The sequence below is a fragment of the Aulostomus chinensis genome, chromosome 5, assembly GCF_037954235.1.
Source record: "Aulostomus chinensis isolate RoL2024-O1b breed Wild chromosome 5, RoL_Achi_v1.0, whole genome shotgun sequence".
Lineage (NCBI taxonomy): Eukaryota > Metazoa > Chordata > Actinopteri > Syngnathiformes > Aulostomidae > Aulostomus > Aulostomus chinensis.
In genome coordinates, this window is record NC_141324.1 from 21,410,013 (window position 1) to 21,433,872 (window position 23,860).

The following is a 23,860-nucleotide window of genomic DNA, read 5'->3' on the forward strand; positions in this document are numbered from 1 at the left end:
CTTATTTCAAGTGGATGATGACACCACAACTCCAGTGACAATAACAGGTGATTGATGCAGCCCTTGTAATTTTTTGTATAAACAGTTCATTCATTTATCTCCGCATGTTCTTCATTAATAATGTCCTGTGCGTCACCCTGTGATACAAGGCCAGTCTTATGTGTGGTTTATTAGCTAAATTATTTCTCAATTAACAAGCAGACCCTTAGGTCAGATCAGGGCAGACACATGTAAACACACACATAGGATTGCACACACACGCACAAGCACACACACTCCCCTGTGAACATGTATGACTGTAGCTTCTGTGTAGGTGGCGAACTTAGCTGACTCTTGGAAAGCAGATGTATGAATTAGCCAGAGAGAAATTTCAGACCTACCCAGGCCAACTCATGCGCAGTCTTCCAGGCTAATTAGCTGTCAAACTGTGCCACAGCAGGGTGGGAGCTGTGCATGTATGCATGTGTGCGAGAAAGGTTGATGGATTAAGAAAAAAATTCCAGCCATCAGATTAGTCAAGTCTTGTGTTTTTGATGCTAAATATTGCATTGTGCTGTTTTTCTGATTGTTCTGCACGTAAGCTGAGTGTTTATAGGTTCTATGTACTGTCAAGAGAATTTAGTTCGCCAGTTTGGTGGCTGGAAGTCAGGCAGCCGTGAAGTGGAACTTCATGATGGTGTTTCTCTGTTGTCTCTGCCTGATCACCAGGTGCCTCAGGATGAGTGGAGCGGCTTCTCTCCCCTGGGGAAGGAGGATGACATCCCGTGTCGAAGGATGAGGAGCGGCAGCTATGTCAAAGCCATGGCTGAGGATGACAGTGGAGACTCTGACGGGAGTCCCAAACCCTCCCCCAAGATCCAGGCACGACGGGCTAGCTACCTGAAAGCCACCCAACCTTCGCTGACTGAGATGACCACTCTCCAGTAAGATTTCTCTTCATCATAATTGTCAGATGCGCTACTTTAAACACTCCTTTATGTATGTCTGGGTTGAGATGTTGGAAGTCAAACGATGTAAAGTGAATTGTATAATCATTGATTCTTGGAACATTTCATGTGGTAATGGTACTCATTGGTAGCCCTTTTGGTTGGAAGTTGATGTGTCATTAATTTCAAATGAAAATCTAGCCCTTTGAACAGTTCTTCCTCTGCTCTTGTATTTCATTTTACAAAATCAAAAGCCACTTAGAGCCTTGTTATTCTATAATTTCAAACCCACTGATGGTTGTTGTTATAACCTCCCTCACCATTTATTTTTTGTACATAAACATAACCAGATCTTAAGCATAATGTTGATGCAGTATGACATGTATCTATTTTTTTCAGTGTCACGTTTACTGTTTACATTCTTTACTTTTTTTTATAAATGAGAAACTCAGCAATACCGATGTTCTCCTGCTGTCCATTGATTGTTTGACAGATTCATACAGACGCCGAAGGATGCATTGTTCATTGGTATCAGGCTCAAGCTACTTAACGAGCAGCCTGAGTTTGAGAAATTACAAAAGACAAAAAACAAAACTCTACAGACTGCATTTATTCTTGGCATTTTCCAGACAAAAGAACAAATCACCCAAGGTTTCTGGATTTGGAAATGTTCAGACATGTATAAGAAAAAATAATAGGATGTAGCTGATGGTTCACGCCACACTGGTGTTGAACTCATATCCAAGGGGTGCAAAACATGCTCACTGAGCACACATGCAAAACATTTCTCTGTCACATTTCTTGTTCGTTTGGAGTCTAATGACAATCCCTCTGCTCCTTCCACCAGACATCGTGTCCAGATCATCCTTTAGCCAATTAGAATGGACAAGTACTCCTTTGATCATGCATTTAAGATGCACTTTAGATCATTTAAACGGGGTTCAAAGACACATGCACACACTCACGCGCGCGCGCACGCACACACTCGCGCGCACGCACACACACACACATACAAATTAAGGGGGGAAAAGAAAGTGGGCGATCTACATTCATGTAAAATTCTGCTTCTTGTCTTTTGATCGTACTGTTCTCATTTTCCTATCATTTATGTACAGTAGATTGTTTTTTGTGTTTTGCAACACTGGTCTGATTTTGTAGCTTTTCTCAAGAATAATCAATTTAGGCAACTGGACTCACCTCTTGGAGGTAAAGACGTTTCAATTCTCATTCAAGAAGCTCCTTCAGTTCTAAATTTCTGGTGGGAAGTATCAGGTATACATCCACCCAGGTGGGTGGTGGCAAAAAACAAGTGGTCGTAAGGCCAGAACAATGGGCTCGTTAGGTGGTCATGTGAGTCGTTGGCCTGCGTTTTGCGTCGTTACCCCTCCCAGCCCCACCCCCTGTCCATCCTAAAGACAAGGTTCCAAGGCATAAACAGAGTAATGTTGTTTTATGCGGTCCAGTGTCATGAGGAGTGCTCTGACCTGTACATAGGGGAGACAAAACAGCGATTGCACAAAAGCATGGTGCAACACAGGAGAGCCACAACCACAGGCCAGGACTCAGCAGTCCACCTCCACCTCAAGGAGAAGGGGCACTCCTTTGAAGACCACCAGGTGAGCGTTCTAGCCAGGACAGATGGTTTTAAAGAGAGGTGAAGAGACATTCATGTCAAAGTAGAATGTCCATCTTTGAACAGAGGAGGGGGCCTCAGACACCACCTATCACCCACCTACAATGCCGTCCTTAGATCCCTCCCCAGGAGGTGCAGCCAGCGTTCACGCCTTCACTCAGGTGACCCGAGCGACCCCCCCCCCCCCCCCCCCCCCACACACACACACACACACACACACCAAGAGGGCTGGGAGGGGTAACAACCCAAGACTGAGGCCAACAACTCACATGACCACCTAACGAGCCCATTGCTGTGGCCTTACGACCACTTGTTTTTTGCCACCACCCACCTGGGTGGATGTATACCTGAAATTTAGAACTGAAGAAGCTTCTTGAATGAGAGGTGAAACGTCTTTACTTACAAGAGGTGAGTCCATTTGCCTAAGTTGATTATTCTTGAGAATTACGATGACCTGGATGACTGACAATATACACAATTAATTTTGTAGCTTTCCTAATACACATGTGCTGCTACACAATCCATCTTCCTCAATACCCCATTTAATTCAACTTAATCATCAGAAGTTGAAACCCTGATGACTGCAGAAGGAATGGTATAGCTCATGGGCCCCTGAGGGAGGTGTAATTCACATCTAGTCAGTCTGATCTACAGCAAGAAGCCCGAAATATCACCTTTGTGTAATTAAGTTTTCACAGCTCTCTAAATCGAGTGTAATTATAGTCAGTAGTCGAGGGACTCCGGCCAACTCACTGCTCTTTCTGTCGTCTCCCCTGACTCGTTCTCATGCTTGCACCCTTTCTACCCTCATTCTTCGTGCACATCAGCAATGGAGATCATCATTTCATCATTGTTGTCTCTCTAATACTGTGTGTTAAAAAGCAAGCTTAAGAAGGCATAATTCATTTCTTTGGTGCAACTATTGGGCTAATAAAACAGGACCAAAGTGATCTTTAATCGAGGTCTAATTTCTATCTAAAAGAAAGCCACAAAGGAAGGCTGGAAGAGACCAATTACAGTAAATACAGTTGAAGGAATGAAGAAGAGCAGCAACTCATTTGTTGATTATTTTTGTAAAACTGTTGATTGCCTCTAATTGAGGATTGTAATTCAGCCATTTTTTTGTTGTAGATTAACATTAAGAATTGATTGTTTTTAATGTAAAAATGTGGCAGCACGGTGGTGCGGTGGTCAGCACTGTCGCCTCACAGCAAGAAGGTTCTGGGTTCAAGTCCCAGCTCTGGCACAGGGTCTTTCTGTGTGGAGTCTCCATGTTCTCCCTGTTCCTGTGTGGGTTCTCTCTGGTACTCCAGCTTCCTCCCACAGTCCAAAGACATCAAGAGGGGACGAGGCTGATTGATACTCTAAATTGACCGTAGGTGTGGCTGTGCGTGTGAATGGTTGTCTGTCTCTATGTGTTGGCCCTGCGATGGACTGGCGACCTGTCCAGGGTGAACCCCGCCTCTCACCTGAAGGCAGCAGGGATAGACTCCAGCCCCCCCCCCCCAACCCTTAACAGGATAAGCTGAAGAAGATGGATGGATGTGGCCGAATTTAAATGTATTTTCTCTATAGACAACGCATCATTGAAAAGCAGGATTTTGTTGGCATCCGAGCACAATGATCTGACCCACCAGGAAACTCTTACTGAGAGAGGAGATGCCTTAAATTTAAAAAAAATCAAATCAATAAATACTCATAATCCTGTTGTTAAAATGATCAATATAATACATGCCGGATGGCTGGTTATGTCTATGAAGGACACTGTACATAGCAGGAGACCACATATTATCCTGCTTTAAAGTTTTCTCCCAAAACTCCTCAGAAACATCAGCTGGCGCAGTGCTGCCTGTGGCACAGACCTGCTCCGGTGACCTGAGGAGTCACAGCGGTGTATTTTAAGCGTCAGTTTCAAAGTGTGGGGGGCAAATTGATATTCATTATATGTTGCAAGCACACACGCAACGATTAAGTCAATCCTCTCATTGGGTTTTTATATGCGTATGCAAGACCATTGATATTTCAGTACAAATTAGCCTGTAAATAGGCATAGATGTTAAACAACATCCCTGATTTAAAGACTTGCAGGAACCAGCAATCAATTGCACGGTATTGTTAGCATGACTGCTACTTTACGTGTAACCTGTGTTTCATTTGTACTCTTTTATTTTGACGAAACACTTGCTGCACAGCAAAAAAGAAGTTTTAGGTAGAAGTTCTGAGTCTGTAAATGGCAACTTTTATTGTGGCTGCCGTTGAAGCTTCTTTTAGATTATGTACTTGAGTGAAAACAAAGCATTGTGACTTCAAACAGCACCATGTGTAAAACTCTGCATCCCTCTGTCAGGATTTCAACGGAGCACTCCCCCAAGCTGCAGATCAGGAGCCACAGTTACCTGCGTGCGGTGAGTGAGGTTTCAATCAATAGAAGCCTGGACACCCTGGACCCCAAAACCCTCCTCGACCCCAAATCGCTGCTGTCCTCACCCCAATACCGCTCACGCAATGAAAGCTACATGAGGGCCATGAGCACCATCAGTCAGGTTTGTTCTTGCCGACACTGCTTATCTAAATATATATATGAATACAAAAATATGTCATTCCACCATAGATACTATATCAAGGAGGACAGGACACTGTTAGGAGGTTCTAGTAGCAGGAAGTTGAGGACTACATAAAATTCCAACAAAGATAGAAATTCATGATCCTCATAAAAAAACATGTTTTTGAAATGATTGGAAGAGAGACGCTACAAGAGAGAGATGCCCTCCTCATCCTCTTGTTAGACTGTGGAATTTTTAAAAGTGGTTTGTTTCCAGTGCAGGCCTTGAAAATCACCAATAAATCAGAAATTGTGGCACAAAAAAAGATGCGGCCCAAATTTTTTTTTTTTTAATAAACCTTTGGACAATATGTGTTGTTAGGCACATGAAGCAGTGCCAGGACAGATGGAAAAAAACAACAACAACCATGAGGCTTTAAATAATTCAGTAGGCCGCTGTTTATGTAGCCCTGTCACTTCAAGTACAAATGACAAGGATCGACAGAACCCTGAGAGTCCAGTTTGAGAAAGAGGTCGGCTTTTAAGACTTTGCCTTGATACCAAGATGAGCCAAGCCAAACCCAATGTAAAAAAGAAAAAAGAAGAAGAAGCAACTTCTTTGTATATTCCATGGATCTACCACAAATTTAAATGGCTTCTTTTTTGGTTCATGCTTCGCCAAGTTTGATAAAATTCAGCGTCATTATTTTGCAGAATCCTGCTAACAGCAGAAAGAAAATACAAAGCTTGAATACACTCTGATTCTGTATTTTATAACTGACATTTTGGACTCACTGTTATTTCCTCCTGTTCCACCTCCATTCACTGTAAACTACACTGAATGTAGACCCCAAAGCCCTTCGAGGTGATTTCCTCCTAGGGAAATACTAAATCTCAGCTGTGTATATTTTTAGGAATTGTTTTAAGTCTCCAGTATGAATCAGTGGGTTTGTGGATGTGCAGCCCAGTCACCAGATTGAATTATTGCCTTCGTATCATCCTGGAAACAATGGATGTCTATAATTTTGAACCAAAAATTTTTTTTAAATTTTTTTTTCTGACTGGAGCAACAGGCCGTGATGTTATGCAATTTCTTCACATTTCTAAGAAAATCCATGTCTCACAACTTCAACTGAAGCCACAATATTTTCCAAACCCTGTAAGTGGCATAAAACGTGATCATTTTTCAAGAATTCAATTTGTACATTAAATGAAATGTATGTCAAAAGGCTGAGTTGTTACATACCTATAAATGTTGTTGTGGGACCTTTTTTTGATTTAAAAAAATAAATTCTTAATCTCAGGTTTGATGCCACACACTGGACCTCATTCATGAAATACAGACATCATGTCCCTCAGTTGAATCTTAAAGGCATTGAGTATCATCCGTTGGCTATTATGCACCTCTTGTAATATTAAAAATCTTTTCTAGCCTGGGTGATGGACAGTTCCAAGAAGTGCACAATAAATGTCAAGAGCATAGAGTTCCAACTAGCCACCAGGATTTTCTTCCTGTCTAAACTAAATTTAAGGCTCAAGAAAAAAGTCTGATACTGTGTGAGAACAAATCTGAGTGTGGGAACACTTCATGACTAAGGCTATTTCATGGGATTTGTTGACGATAACGCAGGTCTGCAGCACTGCTTTTTAATCGAGCAGAAAAGTTGACAATGCAGCGCCTTGTTTCCATCAATTCTCAAAAAAATAATTCTCTGCTAACTTGATTTCACTCTTGTCGGACAGAAAGCCTTCATTTTAACACAGAGGTGACAAGCTGGTGATAGTGTGCGCTTTTGAGCGTAAACCTTTGTGATGGCGCCATTCTGGTAAAGTGTTTAACGCCGTCGAAGCAGCTGCTGCACCCCAACTCTATTCTATGGAATTTTAGTGAACAACCAAAAGCTGTTCCATCTTCTGTTAAAGCTCTACTCCTTAAGCCTTCATTTGCAGCCCCTCAACCTTACCTTGAACCTCCACTTGCACTTCACATCCTGCACCTTTCCCTAATACCCATTACCATACTGGATTGCCTCTGTTAACTGCCTGTGCCTCTATTAACTGTCTATTAACTGTCTTCCTTGTGATGTAATGTTCTCACTTCATAGATCTAACCATAAAATCTCAATTTAACAACTTGCCACAATGCATTTGAGTTCCATTCAGTTACTTTGTTTTTAATTTAAATCATCGTGAAGATTAGGGGCACTGATTGGAACATGCTAAATTGATTTATACAGGTGTGTGTTTCTGTGAAAAGAGGGGTGTGTAATTTACAGAAAAAATATATTAGCCAGAGTAGAGAAAAAGTGGGGTAGAACCATCCTCTTAGTGGGCTGATAGTAAACAAACAATAGTTACAAGGCATGTTTGTCAGTGCTGAAAGGTATTCCTAGATTAGGGCTGACGAGTCTTTTGGTCTGGAGATGCTATTTTTTAATGTTAAGCCACAAGCCAACAGCTTTGTAAAATGAATAATTAGAATGAACCAGAGTGTAGATTTTAAGAAACGCAAGGCTTAAATGTAGAACTTGAAATAGACAGGCTTTTTGTATTTGAATTCCTCCCTTACTGAGTGTCAGTGGTGACTGGAGAAGCAGTTCCAAAGAGTGTCAGAGTACTGTGGAGGGAATGGGAGACCAGGATTCAGTTCCTGTCTGGACACCTAGAGATAGTGTACAGAATGATTAGCAAGTTAGCCTGGTTTCAGTTGAAGGTATTGGAGAGATTTAACCCTACAAGATTCAATGTAACAAGGTTTGGCAAAACCTCACACAGACATAGGAGAAGGTGCCACAGTTGTATAGTGTGCAGGAAAGATTCCAGGATAGCCGGCAAGCACGGTGCTATTAGTTAAGATGTTTCTTTCCTGGCGACCTGTATGATTAAAGCATTGCTGCCACACACGTCTCTTTCCCAGTATCCTCGCTCTTCACTGTCCCCTCTACTCCTTCCTCCCTCTGTTTTCGCCTGCTCCACCGCTCCTCCAGCTAAGTGAGGTGGAGGTGAACGGGCAGATTGAGCAGGTGTGTGAGCAAGTCTACAGTGAGATGCAGTCCCAGGCCATGGAGGCTGCTATGGATAGCATGGAGACCATGGACACCCTGCCCATGCCGGGATGCTTCAGAATGCGGAGCCACAGCTATGTGAGGGCGATTGACCAGGGCTGCGCTGGGGAGGAGGAAGGAGAAGGAGGAAGACCACTTCTTCTGCTGCCGTCCTCCCCACCACGCACATCTGCCACAACGGTCAGAACCATCCAGAGCAGCACAGGTAGGGTACACATTTAGAGATTAAATGAAGAATGTTGAAAATGCGCATGAATTAGAGAGTAGAAGCAAGTGATGGATTCAAGGTAAAATGCATAATAAACAATAGGAGGAATACAGTTAAAGGGTTCAGTCTTCCTTTATTGGTGAAATATCATGAGAAACGAGGAGTGACAGAGAAGACACCGCACCACATGTCCTCACATGCAGCCCATTGATTGAGTTCTGATTCACGCACCAAAAAGGTTGAAAAGAAGCTTTGTGGTGGACAGACGTTGATGAGACCACCCCATTACGTTCAGCATGATAATCACAACTCGACTTTTATTATGTTTGAAGCAAATATGAATCATTAGAAGTACAAAGATAACCCTTATGATCTGACTGAAATACGCTGCAGATGCATGACTTCGTCACCACGGCTAGCTTTGCAGGACATCTGCAATTGTCCTGTACTGTGCTCCTCGCGTAAGCCGTGGTCAGTAGCACGCTGAAGATGTGACAGTTGGAAAGTGACTGAAATACATTAATGGAAACACAACTATTGTACAGCATCCTGAATGACACTGGCTTGTAAAAAAGAACAAAAAAAACCCCCAAAACTTTAGTCGTGTATGTTTTCTGTGTTTGTTTACTTGTTTGTTTATTTGGTTTTGTCCAGTAGTGAGATGCTGCTGTGTTCACATATGCTGATCTGATCTTTGAGGGGGAATACTCACCGCTTTGAATCACTGCTGCGAACAAGCCGTGTGTGAATACATTCTTAGATAGCAGGCCAGCTTTCCATAATCAGAGGCATGACGTGTCACACAACAATATCTAGCAGCGTCAGCGCCGCCTTTCCCGCAGTCCTTTTTATACACATTTGACACTGTGAACCACGGCTGCAGCTTAACGTCAGAAACAGATTCCCCCCCCCCCCCACACCCCACCCCAGTGCCCCCCCCACACCCCCCCATTCTTTCTTGTACGTTTTTTGCAGAACATCAAGACGTAATAACAGCAGAACCACCAGTATTCCTGCCTTGAATGGGCTGTGGCTGTTGTCAGCACCAAGCCCAGTCCTGCTTTTGGGAATAATATTGCAACCTTTTATAATGGATAACAAACACTGAATCAGATTCAAAAAGCTGACAATGACCTGGCCTCTGTTTGTTTTTTTGTTTTTTCTATTTCATGAGTTAAGTTTGTTCTGTGTAGTCTGACATCTATTTCTCACCTGTATAATTCCAGGATTTTCAATTATTTTATTTTTGATTATAAAAACACTACAGACACTCAGAGCCGCCCATTGACGGGAAAAAAAATACCCTCAATTTGTTTGTCTTTTTTCAGGAGAATGTTGGCCTTCAGTGCTGAATGCTGCTTCACAGGCTTTTATGTGTGTGTGTGTGTGTGTGGGGGGGGGGGGGGCAATACAAAAACAGACAGTGACAGCTTTCAAAAACATGACATTGCAGTCAGACTTTAAGTCAGGCAAAGAAAAGGTTGCAACAACTATCATTAAAAAAAATTCATGTTGTATGTGTTTACAAATGTAGGAGACTTTACAATACAGCTTGAAATAGACAACTGTGTTTGAAACAATGTAGGCCACTGGTTTAACAGGGATCAGTTTAAATCTTGTTTTATTATTCTGTATTCATTTTAATCTGGGCTGCGGTTTTGTAGATTACACAAGTAGATAACTGCTTACCAGAGAGATCCCTCCGGGGGAAAGAGTCGGTCAGGCTGTTTCTTTTCTTGGCTGATCAAGCAGTAATTTAAATTCAAGTAGTTGGGATTTCAAATGGCCCTTTTTTTTTTTTTCTTCTGAATTGTGTTATGTGACAGTTCAAAACATCAAGCAGATTTAGGGTTGTTTAAGTTGAGTCTTTACTGTTTAGGTCAGTGGCACTATATCCATGTTTATTCTCCACGCTGGCTCAGCCGCTGTAATACTGTGTGCTCAAAGGCAATTTGACAGAGCTTATAGTCCAGTGTGCATTTACACACATAATGTAAAAGAACTGAGTTTCAGTTCTGCTCATAGCTGCTAGCTGTAACAATGAACCAGAAAGATCATCTTGAAAAAAAATAAACAAATACAAGCTGTCTTCATCCATGGTATTCAGATGAGAACATGCCAGAGTGGATGCCACGGGGGACCTTGTGTTGGCTGTTTAGGATTGTCTTTCTTTTCTAAGTGCTCGACTCGAGATGACCTACATTCGCCGCTCCCTCTGGGATTTCTATATAGTTAACCAAGTCTATACACACAGACTCATATATATGCCGAACATTCACACATTCTTTTGCAGTCGCACAGTACAGTAGACGCTCCGCTAGGTTTCCAGATGACTGAAGATTGTGTTGATAAATGGTGGTCCGATGTCTACTGAACCGAATTACTCACTCTGGCCAGTTGCACAGGATTTTAATGGTTTTATTTGATAGCATCTGCACTGCTAAACAAAATCAAATAGGTATTCCGACTCAAAGTGGAGGAAAATGAAAAAGAAAAAAAAATACATGCTATTTTAATGTAAAGACAGTCCACCAGATGTTGGAATTTTAAATGCAGTTTTCTTGTCGTGGTATTTGATGATACAGGTTCTGAGTTACTCTTGTACACAGCGTATCATTGCACTCAAGAGGAAGAGAAACATGAGGTCTGCTTTCTGCTGTTCTTCTGGCAAAAAAATGACCATTTCTTAGCAGTGTTTTTTGTTTTAGTTTTTTGTTTTTTTTTGACGAAGCCTAACCAAACTTTGACCACAGCTCTGTCCATGAATAGTAAAATATTGTTAATATTATATATTCAGCTAGAATAAAAGGAAATGGCGGTATCTTGTTAGCAGTTGTTATTCCAGTAATTTGCTCAGCTGAGACTGGTCTTCAGTGTTGTGCCGTCAGCCTCACCCCTGAGTCCTGCGTGGACCTGATGTTCAAAACCTGTTCCAACCCAACTGTGAGCAATACCACCCCCACCCCACAAACCCACACATATGGCCTATTAGTTCCACAACACGACCCTTCCCACAGAAATCTGATCCACAGCCTGACCCAGTTTAACACCCAACACTCTTTTCATAGATCTGATGTCAGTGCAGATAAATGTACTGGCTACTTTAGTAACTCTTTCTTTTCCCTTTTTGTGTGTTTAAATTTTATTGAGAAGAAGTGATACATTTTCTCCGTAACTACAGCATTTCTAGTGTAAGTTGACATTGTATGCTCCTTTTTACTGAACTTGCAGCAGTCATTGCAATTTTTACAAGTAGGGAACTGAGTGATTTGATTTTTCCCTCTATCTTTGATAACACCAAGAGCCACCGCAGAAGACAAATGGTACAAGACGACCCCAAACAATTAATGCACGAATGCCGTGAAGTTACAGAGCCTCATGAATAAGAGGACCAAATTGATACAAGCAACATTCATCAACTATTACTTCTGATTTGTCTCACTGGGATGTTATTTGCCATATTAGTCAATACTGATGGAGTCTGGAAGCATGAGCAGATGGAAGCTGAATCGGATAGATTTATAATTGTTCATTGTGTGAGATTTAGCATGTTTAATTAAGACCTATTTCCTTGTCTGTGCAGACGCACTGAACTTGTTCTCGCCTTCATTAATGAGGCCCCTGACACCAGGCAAGGTTTTCTTAATTACCATTTTAAATTGGATGATTGACCGAGGTTTTGACAGGGACATCCACTGGAGCTGGGACAGTGGCGCCTGTTGTGGATGTGCTGTTAATCAAAGAGGGGAGCTAGAAGTACAGCATCAGTCATACGCTTCTGTGATTTGTGCCTGTCAAAGTAACCTTTTCAGGTCATCCTTGAGTCCCAGTGGACAGTTTGGGCAAATTTGGAGAAATTCCCTCTGTTTCAGAGATATGGCGTTTATGTGAGGTGTCCCTTACCTCGACCACCTAAATCTTTTCACTTTATCTAAAACATTCCCTTAAGGTGGTATAGAAATATAACCTCACCTGCCAAATAGTTTGTAACACAGAACAATCTGGGGAGTCATCTGTAGAAACTGTTCAGAAAAAGGAAAGCCCTGACGAGAAATACCCAGGAGGTGATTGGATGAACCACCAATCAGCATCTTTCATAACCGGTTCATTGAACTCCTGCAGAAGCTGAAGCGAGTTGCTAGAAGAGTGAAAACTTTGTTTCCATGGAGAAAAGCCTTTAGTTGGGTCATTTGATTTTCTTTTAAAATAGAAAACCTCTCCAGTTCTATGGCAGCATTGATGCTGACTCATTTTCAGGAGCCACCATTGTTTTTTTGAATGCACAGTCACATTGTTGTCATTCCTGAATCACGCCCCTGTCTCCTTAAAGGACATTGATTGGCTGAGCTCCTTTTAACTTGAAGCCTACAGCCAAGATCTTAAGCAGCATGGGGGTTCCTCGGGATACGGCCCTGTCTTCTTTTCCATTCACCTTGTACATAGTTGCAGAACAACACTGATAGTTGCTCCCTGAAGAAGTTGTCAGAGGATTCATCAATGGTCAGTTTGTGGGCTGATGTAATCAAAACCATCTCTATTTCAATACCCCCAAAACTAAAGACACAGTTGTGTACATTGAGAGGGTGACCCTCCATTCAGCCACAGCTGACATCAGGGTACCGACATGGAGAGTACCTTGGAGTACAGCTGGACTGGAGTACCCACATGGTGGCGCTAGAAGGGTTAAAGCTGAGATCCTGTAACATCTGCAGGCCCATGCTGTGCACAGCCAACCAGTCTGTTGGCATGCGATGTTGGGGGAGGCAGCTCACACTGCCAACAGGAACAGGCTGAATAAACTCATTTAAAAGAAAAATCCATTACTTTAATGGACATGATGGAGCAGGTGGCGGAGAGAAGAATGCTCACGAAGTTGAACTCCAGCATGAACAACCCGACACACCGGCTGCATACTTTGCAGACAGGCTGATCCCACCAAGCTGCAGGATCCTTCCAGCTACCATCAGACACTTCAAGTGTATTTTTAATTATTTTTTTACTCTATCTTTTACAAGGGAGTGGCATGGTTTGGATGTAGAGTGGCTGGCTAGCAACCGAAGGGTCGCTGGTTTGATCCTCACTTCCTCCGGTGACCATGTCCACGTATCCTTGAGCAAGGTACTGAACTCCTAATTGCTCCTGATGGCCCTGGGATGGACTGGCATCTTGTCAAGGGTGAACCCCACCTCTTACCCAATGTCAGCTGGGATAGGCTCCAGCCCCCCTCCCTCCCCGTGACACTTAACGGATCAGCAGTATTGAGGATGGATGGATGGATGGACAGTATCTTATACACTATTCACTGAGGATTTCATTGTTTGCTCTGTTTGACTGTGGATGTAGCTGCCATAGCAAAGTCATTTCCTTTGAAGGATCAATAAAGTGTCTATCTATCCTGGCAAAATGGATTCTCTGGTGATCTCTTGATCTTGTGCACCCAGCAGCCTCACAAGGTAACCAGAGATATCGCCTTAAGAAAACTGGGGCTCACGGACAAAAAACCCCCAAAACATAATGCCTTGGGGCTACAGCTTTTGCTGGCATGAGGTATAAAAAAGTAAGATGGCTAAGCTGTGTAAGTATAGAACGAAAACCGAACTGGAAAAACAACATGACCTAAAGAATAAGGAACTCTGAGGTTGTGGCTGTAAAATGCAACTGAAATGAGGTCAGACTGAGTTAAGAAGTGGAGCGGTCTGATGAGCTTTGTAAGCCCAGTTAATCATCTTCTCTCTTTGTGCTTCCTCACAGATCACACTTTCCCACCCGTCTCTTTGTATTCTGCTGAGGGCACTCTTGACATCAGCGCCATATCTTTCTTCATATTCAAATAAAGAAAACACTAAGAGATTAGCCTTTGTGTAGTTCGTTTCCTAAAGCCTGTAGGAAATGTTTGTTCTCAGGATGATATTTGACTGGTGGGTCACTTCAACCCTCATGCTTGCCTCTTAAAAATGCACACCGCTTTATTTTATTAAATATATTGTCTTTTTTTTAACCACTGCCAGTTGTAAGATTTCTTTTGGGTTTCGCCCCTGTGTGTTCTTCTATTGCTCTGAGTTGCACATTTTTTTTTCCTGGTGTTGCATATCCCAAAACAGGATATGGACCATGGTACAATCACCAGAATAGGGTACTTTTCTGACACATTATGCACTTTATGCAGCTTGCAGTCTCAGTCCTGTGTTTGAGAGGAGTTCTTCCCAGCAGAATAATCAACTGGTATTGTGAGCTGAGATAGTAGCTCAATGAATCCTGCTGCTTCGTGTGAGTGTCTTGCGTCACTGCGCACGTTTCTCTCCGGGCAGGAGGGGAGTCGGCCCCCTTCCGCTTTATTGGTGGCCCACCTCATCACCATCCACACTACGGAAATAGATGAAGAAAACTACTTTTCAACAGATAATAATAGTCACTCAAACTTTTTTCAAAAGATATACACAGAAGTCCCTAGTGGCTCAACCCCATTCCCCCGATGAAAACACACGTCTCCTATTTCCTGTTATATCAACCTAACACCCCACCCCCCCAACGCACACACACACACACCACAACTGTAAATTTTTACAAACAGCTCCCGCCACCTCCCTTTGTTCAGCTGTAGCAGAAATTTGAAATGAGTAGGAAACCCAGCAGTAGCTCTCACATGGTTTTCTTTACACTGTGTAGTGCTTTACAATAATACTACGCTCCCTGTACTTGTACTATGCAGTTTTATAATGAACAGTGTTATCATAACAGTTGCTCCATCTATCTAGAATGCTTGCAGAGCAAACAGTGTCCTTGTGCACAAAAACAACAGATCTGCAGTCAAAGCTCACATTTTTCTCTGCTCAGATTCTCATTGTACCTTCTAACCTGCCCTCAGCAATTGCCATAAATGTATCAATTCAAAGATTGTTCAGTTCTATCTGCAGCAATAATGATAGTAACCCCCCACCCCCAAACTAATACTGGACTTCTGACATATTCAATGTTCAGTTTTTCTGAATTAAGTGTCGGTACAGCTTAACCCCAAATTACACTGCTAGTGAGCAACAGAAAAGTTGTACTGGGTGTGTTGTCTGGAACATCAGGCATATCTTGCTTGCATGTAGATTGGTTTGGGTTGGGTCAGCATACATGAGATATTTACAGTTGTTTCCAGTGTGCAACGATTTCAACTTTGTCCACAGATGCCTGAACAAGGAGTTGACATTGACCTGACATTGATGTTGGTGGTAAAGCAGGCCTGTGGAGGGAATGGAACTCAGCCAGGTTTGGGATGAATGTTTTAACAGATGAAAGCCAGGAAATCAAGCAGTTACAGCTGTTCAGTGTACAGCAGGTCATGTGCCATATTCATAAGAAGGTTTTGCATTATTTTAAAGAGTAGCTGTATGGGTACTTTGCACCTAAGTATTTAAATTCTATGTATTGTGGTTGATGTATGCATCGGGACCATCCACTGCTGGCTGAAACCAAGCTATTGCTATCGAATTTTGCTATTAGCAGATCTGATTGCTTTGACCACCTCCACAGTGAGTAGAGGAGTACTCACACAACACGTTAAAAACTGCAAGAATGCCAGTCCTTTTGTTCTTCCCAGCTATATACACTGGAAAGCAAATTAATGTAGCATTCACATGAAAAGGTGTTGAACATTTTTTCTGAGCCTAGTACCGCTAACATTTCCACAAAAGTGCAAGATATGCATGGAAGTATAAGTAGAGTAAGTCTAAGTTAAACAGGAACTAACTAGTAAGTAGTCTTAAAAGACCACAAATAAAGAGTTTCGTTCAGAATGCTGGAATGCTTTCTTGGTTTACACACTGTGGCGCCATTACATCATATTTGTTAGGGTCCGTGTGAACAAACTGCGGGCTTGTTTTTATGGCTGTAATAAAGAATAGCTGCCATTATTAATAACATTCGTGTTGATGTGTTCATACTGGTTCAGTAACTTATTTTAATTTACAACTCAAAAACATAGTGCGTGTGTGTGTGTGTGTGCGCTACCTCTGTTAATGTTCAAAAGCTTTCCATTGAGGATAAACCTGGTGACTTTACTGTATGTGGGAGTCAAGCAAAAGTGTTCACAGATTTCTGAAGGCTAAAATGGCTACAGGCAATTTAAAGTGATACTTTTAAGTATCCAGGCTTAAGGAAATTAGAGGGTGGGAGTAAGCGCTGGTGCATCTGAATACTTGGTCTCTGAGCTAAATGGAAGATACTAAGTCCCACACAGTTAGCTCTGGAAAAATGAGGGGTGACGTATTCTAACCGTAGTGAAGCACATTCTCATTTCAGATTTGACCTTCGTTATGATGGATCAGTTAATTACAGGTGAGTCAGTGGTCAGTAGCTGCCCGGTGGGAGTCTGGACCGCCGTCATGAACAGAGAAGGGCGAGAAGGGTAACTATCTTCTTGTCTGGCTCTAAAAATGATGGAGAGTCAGAACTAGCTGATGCTCCTAAGATCAGCTTCCTGTAGATAAAGGCCCAGTGTGTAGGATTAGGAGCATAATGGTGTAATGAGGTGGCGGATTCTCAACAACTGAATATCCCTCCCCTCACCCCTCCTCTTTCAAGCATGCAGGAGAACCTATGGTGGCTTTCAGGCAATGTCGCAATGAGTCACCGCCTGTCAGCAATGAGACTGAACGGTTGTATAAATAGTAAACAGGAACAATATCTCACAGCAATATTTTGACATTTTTAAGTCAATATTGTGTTAAACTGGGAGAGTGGCTGCTCAGCCTGTCACTGCAAGTCGTTCATGCACAAGCATGAAATGATTGGGCATCTACAGTGTCTCCCAAAAGTGCTGCACAAAATCACTGTTAAAAAAGAACAACGTTTTATGATGCGTTATGGTCTGGTTGGCTTGAGGAAAACTTGGTTTGGCTTAGGGAAAGATCACGTGTTGTATTCATGTGAGCACGTGTGAATCTGATCCATGGTTCACTCAGAACAGGCAGTGGCACAGCAAACCGCAGTACTTGTTCAGTCCTCAGGACTGGCAAATAGAATTTCACATGGGAAGGTGAAGAAGCAGCACTTGCCCCTCCCTCCCTGCCATCAGCAAGGTGCCCATGAGCAAGGCCCTTAACCCCAACTGCTTTAGTGTAGCAGATCAGACTGGAGTGGACAGGAAACTGGGATTGGTTCAGGGCACTGCAGGAACATGGATCTTCAAATGACTCTGCGTAATAAATGATCAATATTTTAATTCTGACAATTGATCTCCAAAAAACATGGTGCATATGAATTGTATTCTAAAATGTGTTGATTTAAAAAAAAACAAATGTGTGTTTTTTGGACACAGCCTTTTGTGGGTGGCGATAGTACAGGCATTCAAACCTTCATTCAAGTGTTTCAAAGTCCTGTGATTAAAAACTTTTTCGTCTTGTCAGCTTCTCACTAATGTAGACCAATTTAACTGAGAATGGAGTGGAGTAGTTCAGACATGAGAAGCCGGCAAGCTAACGCTAACACTGCAGCCACGCAGACGGGAGCAGCACTTCAGAAAGATTCCCTCGCTTCTGAGTGATAATTTTATCTTTGAATGCAGCCAAATTCACAGTATAGTTGTGCGCTAGTCGTTCTGTAAGGCTATGTTGTGCCTACTAGATCAGGAGTTTTAGCACCTGTGGGTGGTAGCAGAAGCTAACAGGTGGTAGCATAAATCATGAGCTGTGCCATGTTTGTGTGTGTGTGTATATATATATTAGCCGATGTGATTAGTTAATGTAGCTCTGCTCTGAGGATGGAACTCGTTGCCGTTGTGTTCGCTCATAACTTATTAGGACAACAATTTTCTTTCCTACCATCCTTCCAACTGAGACAAAATAAAACAAAAATTCCTGTTTCCTCTAAGACGATTCTACCACTGAACTATTAACAATACAAATATGAAACTAAAAAGATTTTTAGTTTGTTGCTCCAGCCAAGTACCTTCCTAACACAAGTCAGAGATTGACTTCAAGAAGAAAGAGACTACATACCCTTCTGTCAAAAATAGGCTCCAATAAACCTGCAGCATTCTGCTGATACATGGAAAACCAAATGATGAGCTGCTCTGACCCTGTCGAAAAAGCAACCTAAATATTCTGCTGAAACACTTGAATTATGACAAGCCAGCTCTGTCTGGGGAGGAGCAGAGGGAGAGAGAATGGTTGGCTGTGGAAGACTGATTTTCAAAGAGAACGTAGAGGAGGAAAGCAGCAAATTTCATGTTTTCAGGAAGAAAAAAAAATCCCTCTCTCGGGATAATCCCCATATTCCACATTTAACTCTGAGGCCCCCTTACGGCCAAAACTCAAATTTGGTGTCTCAGTATCACAGAGGAATAGATGGAAGGGACTGAAGACAAACGTGGTCAATGAATCTCAGAATTTTTTTAAAATTATTTTTGTAGTAGAGGAAGATCCCTGGTGATTTCTGAGCATGCACTTGAAACATGCTCTTTACAATAGGCTGCTTTGTTCATCCATGTATCGTGTATGCGTCTGCAGGGAAATGGTCACTGACATGTAGTAGAGAGCAAAAGGACCGTGTTGATCAAAAGTATTAAAAATAAGCCTCAAAGGGGCAATTAAAGTACAGTAATCTGCAAAATGTCACTTTCAGAAGAGACTTTCAGCCTCAGAGGGATACGCTGAATATTTCTCCTGGTTTGTTGTTGTTGTTTTTTTTAAATAATTGGGGCTACGACTTCACCCAAAATCTGGCTCCATGTTAATGTAGTTACCAACACACAATACCAGAGGTTTTGCCCGACAGACGGGAAAAAAACCCCAGCTGTCATTCATGTTTTTAACTCCGCCAGCATGTAACATTGCACGAAAAAAATATGCTGGTAAAAGCATCTATCGTCCGTGACAGTGTTCTTTCTATCGGAAAACTAAAGAAGTTCAGCATGTAATGATAAATCCTGGAGGGTGGGTGGAATCACGTTAGAGTGAGCAAAGGCAGCGTGACCACCCGAGAGCACGCAGCAGCTAAACAAGCACTGGTTGTCCTACTTTTTATTTCCCGTGGCGATCAAAGTTATTGTCAACTTTAAATCTGAATCAAGAATGTGCAACAGTTCCCCTGTCTGAGTTCAGTCAGCTGATACTTGTTCAACAGACTCTACTGTGTGTACTGTGTATTTGTTTGGCTTTTTTTTCTGTTTTATTTGGTTGGCTTCACTTTTTTGTCGTCAAACTTTAAACTTTTCGGACATGTCAGGCTGACACGAGCACGGCCTCTGGACTTCCAGGTCTTGTGAATATTTCAAGCATGTTTATTCTGGTCCATTAGACTAATTTATATGGGTGATTATTATGTGCAGATATAAGTATACTATGTTAAACAGAATTGGTTTACATGTGACATGTGAAATAACCATAGCTTTAGTTTGTTTGTGACCAACGGTTTTGTGTGTGTGTGTGTTTGTGTGTGTGCGTGCGTGTGACAGCTTGAGAAAGCGCTCTGTGGCTATGTTATTTTTTCTCAGCGAGTCATTGATATTTAGATATATAAGTAGCGAGCTGCTTAGCAAACAAGCTGGTTCATTTCTCCCTCAGGCTGTTTGATATTTATGAAAATACAAGCATGAATAAATGTCATTTTATATCTATTTTTGGAATTTCTTGAGGGCATCGGCTAAAGTAGCACAACTTCACATTTTTAAACAATGCAGGTAACATTGTAGAGCAAATATCTTGCTGCTCTTTTCAAGTCCATCATGGCCTGAAGGACAAAGACATGGATGTATATGCTATAGTTGGTGTATATTTAAAACCAGAAAGCACTCAGACAGAGACTTCACCAAGCTGAACTTTTGACCCCGAGCACTTTGATGCTCCGGCGTTAATTTAAGCAGCAAACAGTAATGAACAGGCCCTCGAACCAGTGCCCACGTTGGAGTGTGTGGCTGTTCCGTAGAGTGAGGGGGTGGTGAAGCCTGACGCCGGGACTGTGCGTTAAGGAGCAGACTAATGCGTGTACTGTAGTGCAAATACCACATCCTGCATCTCTAATGATTCATCCTGTTGGTCCTCTGATAGATGAAATAAAGAACTACAGCATGTATGGAAGCATATCAAATCTGGACAATTCTGATGGAGTTTTAGTAAAAGATACCACATTGTTGCTAGATTTCCCTGTGTCCTTGGTAACAGCAGCACATCTCAGTCAGTAACATAGCAGAACTTTATCCTTTTATAAGATGATGTAGAGGGATGGAAAAGAAATAAAACACGTCTGATTTCCCTTGCGTCTAACTGACATTTAGTTAAACTTTAAAGCTGGAACCTGGAGCTGGGAATAAAGCTGTGGTCAGTGTCCGTAATCTCAATTTTGTTGTTGTTTCTTGCCTCCTCCCTTTTCTGCCTCCTTTCGCTCTCTGCGTAGTTTCATCTTGCATCACCACGTATAAGAAAACTCCTCCACCGGTGCCGCCCCGAACCTCCACCTGCTCAACAGCCTCTAAGCCCTACATCTCCATCACGGCACAGAGCAGCACAGAGTCTGCACAGGTAAGACTCCGACCAATATGTTAATGCCCTCTTATGTAGTTGCGTAACATCAGAGCATCAATATAAGTGTGAAACTACCCTGAGCTGCTGAGTCACAGCACATATGTAGCGGTTGCACTGGGGAGAGTCGCACTGTGTAGTTCACCTTGTTTGGACGCACACAAAGAACACAGCGTCATCTGTGGAGGTATAGAAATAAGCCCCGAGGTGCTTAGTCATCTCTGTCTTTGCTCAAGGTTTTTATTTATTTATTTATTTAAATACAGCACAAAGAATTTATAAGTTCCGAAACTATAAAAAGAAGACAGATGCTGAAAAATCTCCTGACAATATCCCAGCAGCCAAGAACGTGGACAACCTTGAGAACACTGAAGCCACCATCTTCTCAGGGTCCCTGCCACCTAAAAAGAGACCTAAAGATCTGAGTGGTGTTGGCAAGTTCCAAAAATACAAAAGTGGAACCCTACTTCACCCTCCTGGATCGAGTTCTAATATCACAATGGAGGAAGCTAAAGGTGCATCGGCAGGACTTTAGCACCTTTGACTCAGAGTGGTCTTAAAGCTCAACCGATAATCACACTGCTAAATGAACTCTAATTGAAAATATCTTATTTCCACAGAGGTCATAACAAATAAACGTTTTTTTATGTGCACCACATTAGTGTAATAGGAAGCTATTAATGTTGCTACTGAATTCAATTTTGTGTGTAATTCATGTGCCTACTTTTACAATGAGGAAGTGTTTGGCTTTATGGAATTAAGTTCGGCCCCGCAGAAGCCTGAAGTGCCAGTATTTTATCACATTTTCTCATCATTCTCATAATATAGTGAAACTATACCCACACTAGGTACTTGCCTTGTGGTTTGGGCAAGCAGTAGATAATTGCCAATAGTAGTTCTTTGCACTAAGAAGATGTGCTGGGTTTTGTTTTGTTTTGTTGTTTTTTATTTGTTTGTTGTTGTTGTTGTTTTTTTTAGAAAAAGTAGTGCCGAGGCCAGTGGCGAGTCCAACAACATGAGTCTGCTTTAGAGGTATCCGCCTTTTTTTCAAAGGCTACTTGAGTCAGAGAATGAGTCAGCAGGTTCTTGTGTGCAAGCCTAAGGAGATGATACATATCTGACAACAAGCTGAAACACCTGAGTGCTTGATAGCAGCACAGGGGACCATTTATGCGAGAGGCGCAGCTCTTCTCTGAGGCAGTGCAGCCTCCCCTCCAACGTGAGGCAGGCAGGAGTCAAAGAATTTGGAGTTAAATAAATAAAAAATAAGGAAATTCAAACCAAAAGAGATGCAAAAGACACAGTTGGACCAATTGACAGTTTTGACCGAGGGCTCTTCTCATTTGCAGATCCTTGATTCCTTCCCTCGCTGAAGGAGGGGACACGAGGAGGGCGGAGGGGACTGGCTTTTAACAAGATGAGACATTTGTGCTTTGAGCGTCATTTTAAAGAGACATAAATTAAATATGACGTTTGGCACAGCTGCACCATCTGTCCGTCGTACAACCCACTGCTGTATTTTCCGTCACGATGTGATGAGAATTAATTGTCATACATTTTAGAATTCATCTCACTCATGGGCGAGAATGTTATTGACACAATAATTTGATAGACTAGATAATAACTACTGAACTGGGTGCACGACTCAACGCTAACGTAATGTGACATGTCTTCAGAGACGGACAGTTAGAGAGTCTGGAGACACACAAACTCTGAACTGCAGAAAGTTTGAACACACATTTAATCATCTCAAGTCTCTAATGCATATTTGTCATTACAAAAGGAACACTTGCACAAGGAACCCAGCTGCTGCGGTGGTGGTATATTAGTGTTGGTTATAAACCCTAGTTGTTTCCCGTCGTCCCGGTATGGCTGTGTGTGCGTGCGTGCGTGTGTGTGTGTGTGGCTCCAAACTGTTCATCTCCTCACTGTAATATGTGTGTTTGTGGCTTCAGCTGCAGAGAAGAAAATATTATTTCTTCATATCGGAGTTGTCTGTTTCAATGATGTTTTTGTTTTTTCACACCCATGAACTCTTACAGGTTCAGTTTTGGTTGGATATTCCAGCTGTGTCACACGTGTTTGTGTTGCAGGATACATCTGGATATCCTTCCAGCAAACCTCCTCTTTCCTCCTGATGCTGTTTAGGAATTCTTAATAATGTGCTGAAATGTATTTCCAGGTCACAGGCAGGAGGAGGGGAGAAGAGTCGGGGAGGCTGAAATTATACATAACGAACAAATATCGTTTCAACTGTGTTTTCTAGCTCTGATAGATGTCTCAACAGACTGGCAAGATGGTATTTTTCTACTGATTGAGGGACCATCAGGCATATAAACACAGCTGTCAGTTCTTTTATTCTGGAATTAGATTTGTGAATTACACTTAGAATAACTGTTTTCAAAAACCTTCTAGGATGCATACATGGAGGAGGAGGGACCAAGAGGTGACATGACTATCCAATCAGGGCTCAGTAACTCCACCGAAAGCATCGACAGCATGAAGGCCCTGACTGCTGCTATCGAGGCTGCTAATGCACAGGTCGGTCCTTTTTCTATGAGATTTCAATCATTTATTTCCAATTCTACTTTACAGATTTGGTTTGTGCAGTAAACACATTTTGGTATAGTGTTTTATTTGTAAACACAAATATTTGAGCAGACATGTCTGTTAATGTTGCTCTGCTTCATGTGCAGGTCCACGGACCAGCCAGTCAACATGTCAGTAACAGCACCATGACAGTCAACACCCCCCCAGTCCTGAGTAGGGGGATGGTTGTTGAAGACCACCGGATCGATTACAGGAATGATGTGCTCAGAAAGGGCAAATGTCTCTCCATTGGCATCCAGGTATTTAAAAACAGAATTATTACTCATACAGTATTTACATATTATTATATATCTGAATTTATGACTGTTGAGTATTAATGTTTCCTTTTTATTATGCAAATGAAATGTTAGTCGTAAAGAGCAGACAAAAATAT

General features: G+C 42.1%; 1 protein-coding gene across 8 annotated transcripts in view; it reads left to right on the plus strand.

The window, feature by feature from the left end:
* Positions 1-23,860, plus strand: part of LOC147261717 (disks large-associated protein 1-like) — an 89,072-nt gene that overhangs the window by 47,915 nt on the left and 17,297 nt on the right. For 7 of the 8 annotated variants that reach the window (XM_086203871.1, XM_086203870.1, XM_086203874.1 and 4 more), the window contains 6 exons: positions 709-923; positions 4,907-5,102; positions 8,089-8,371; positions 20,753-20,877; positions 23,293-23,418; positions 23,574-23,726. In XM_086203871.1, coding sequence (XP_086059997.1) covers positions 709-923; positions 4,907-5,102; positions 8,089-8,371; positions 20,753-20,877; positions 23,293-23,418; positions 23,574-23,726 — 1,098 coding nt within the window. The remainder of the gene's footprint in view (positions 1-708; positions 924-4,906; positions 5,103-8,088; positions 8,372-20,752; positions 20,878-23,292; positions 23,419-23,573; positions 23,727-23,860) is intronic. The other variant, XM_086203873.1, reaches the window with a different exon arrangement.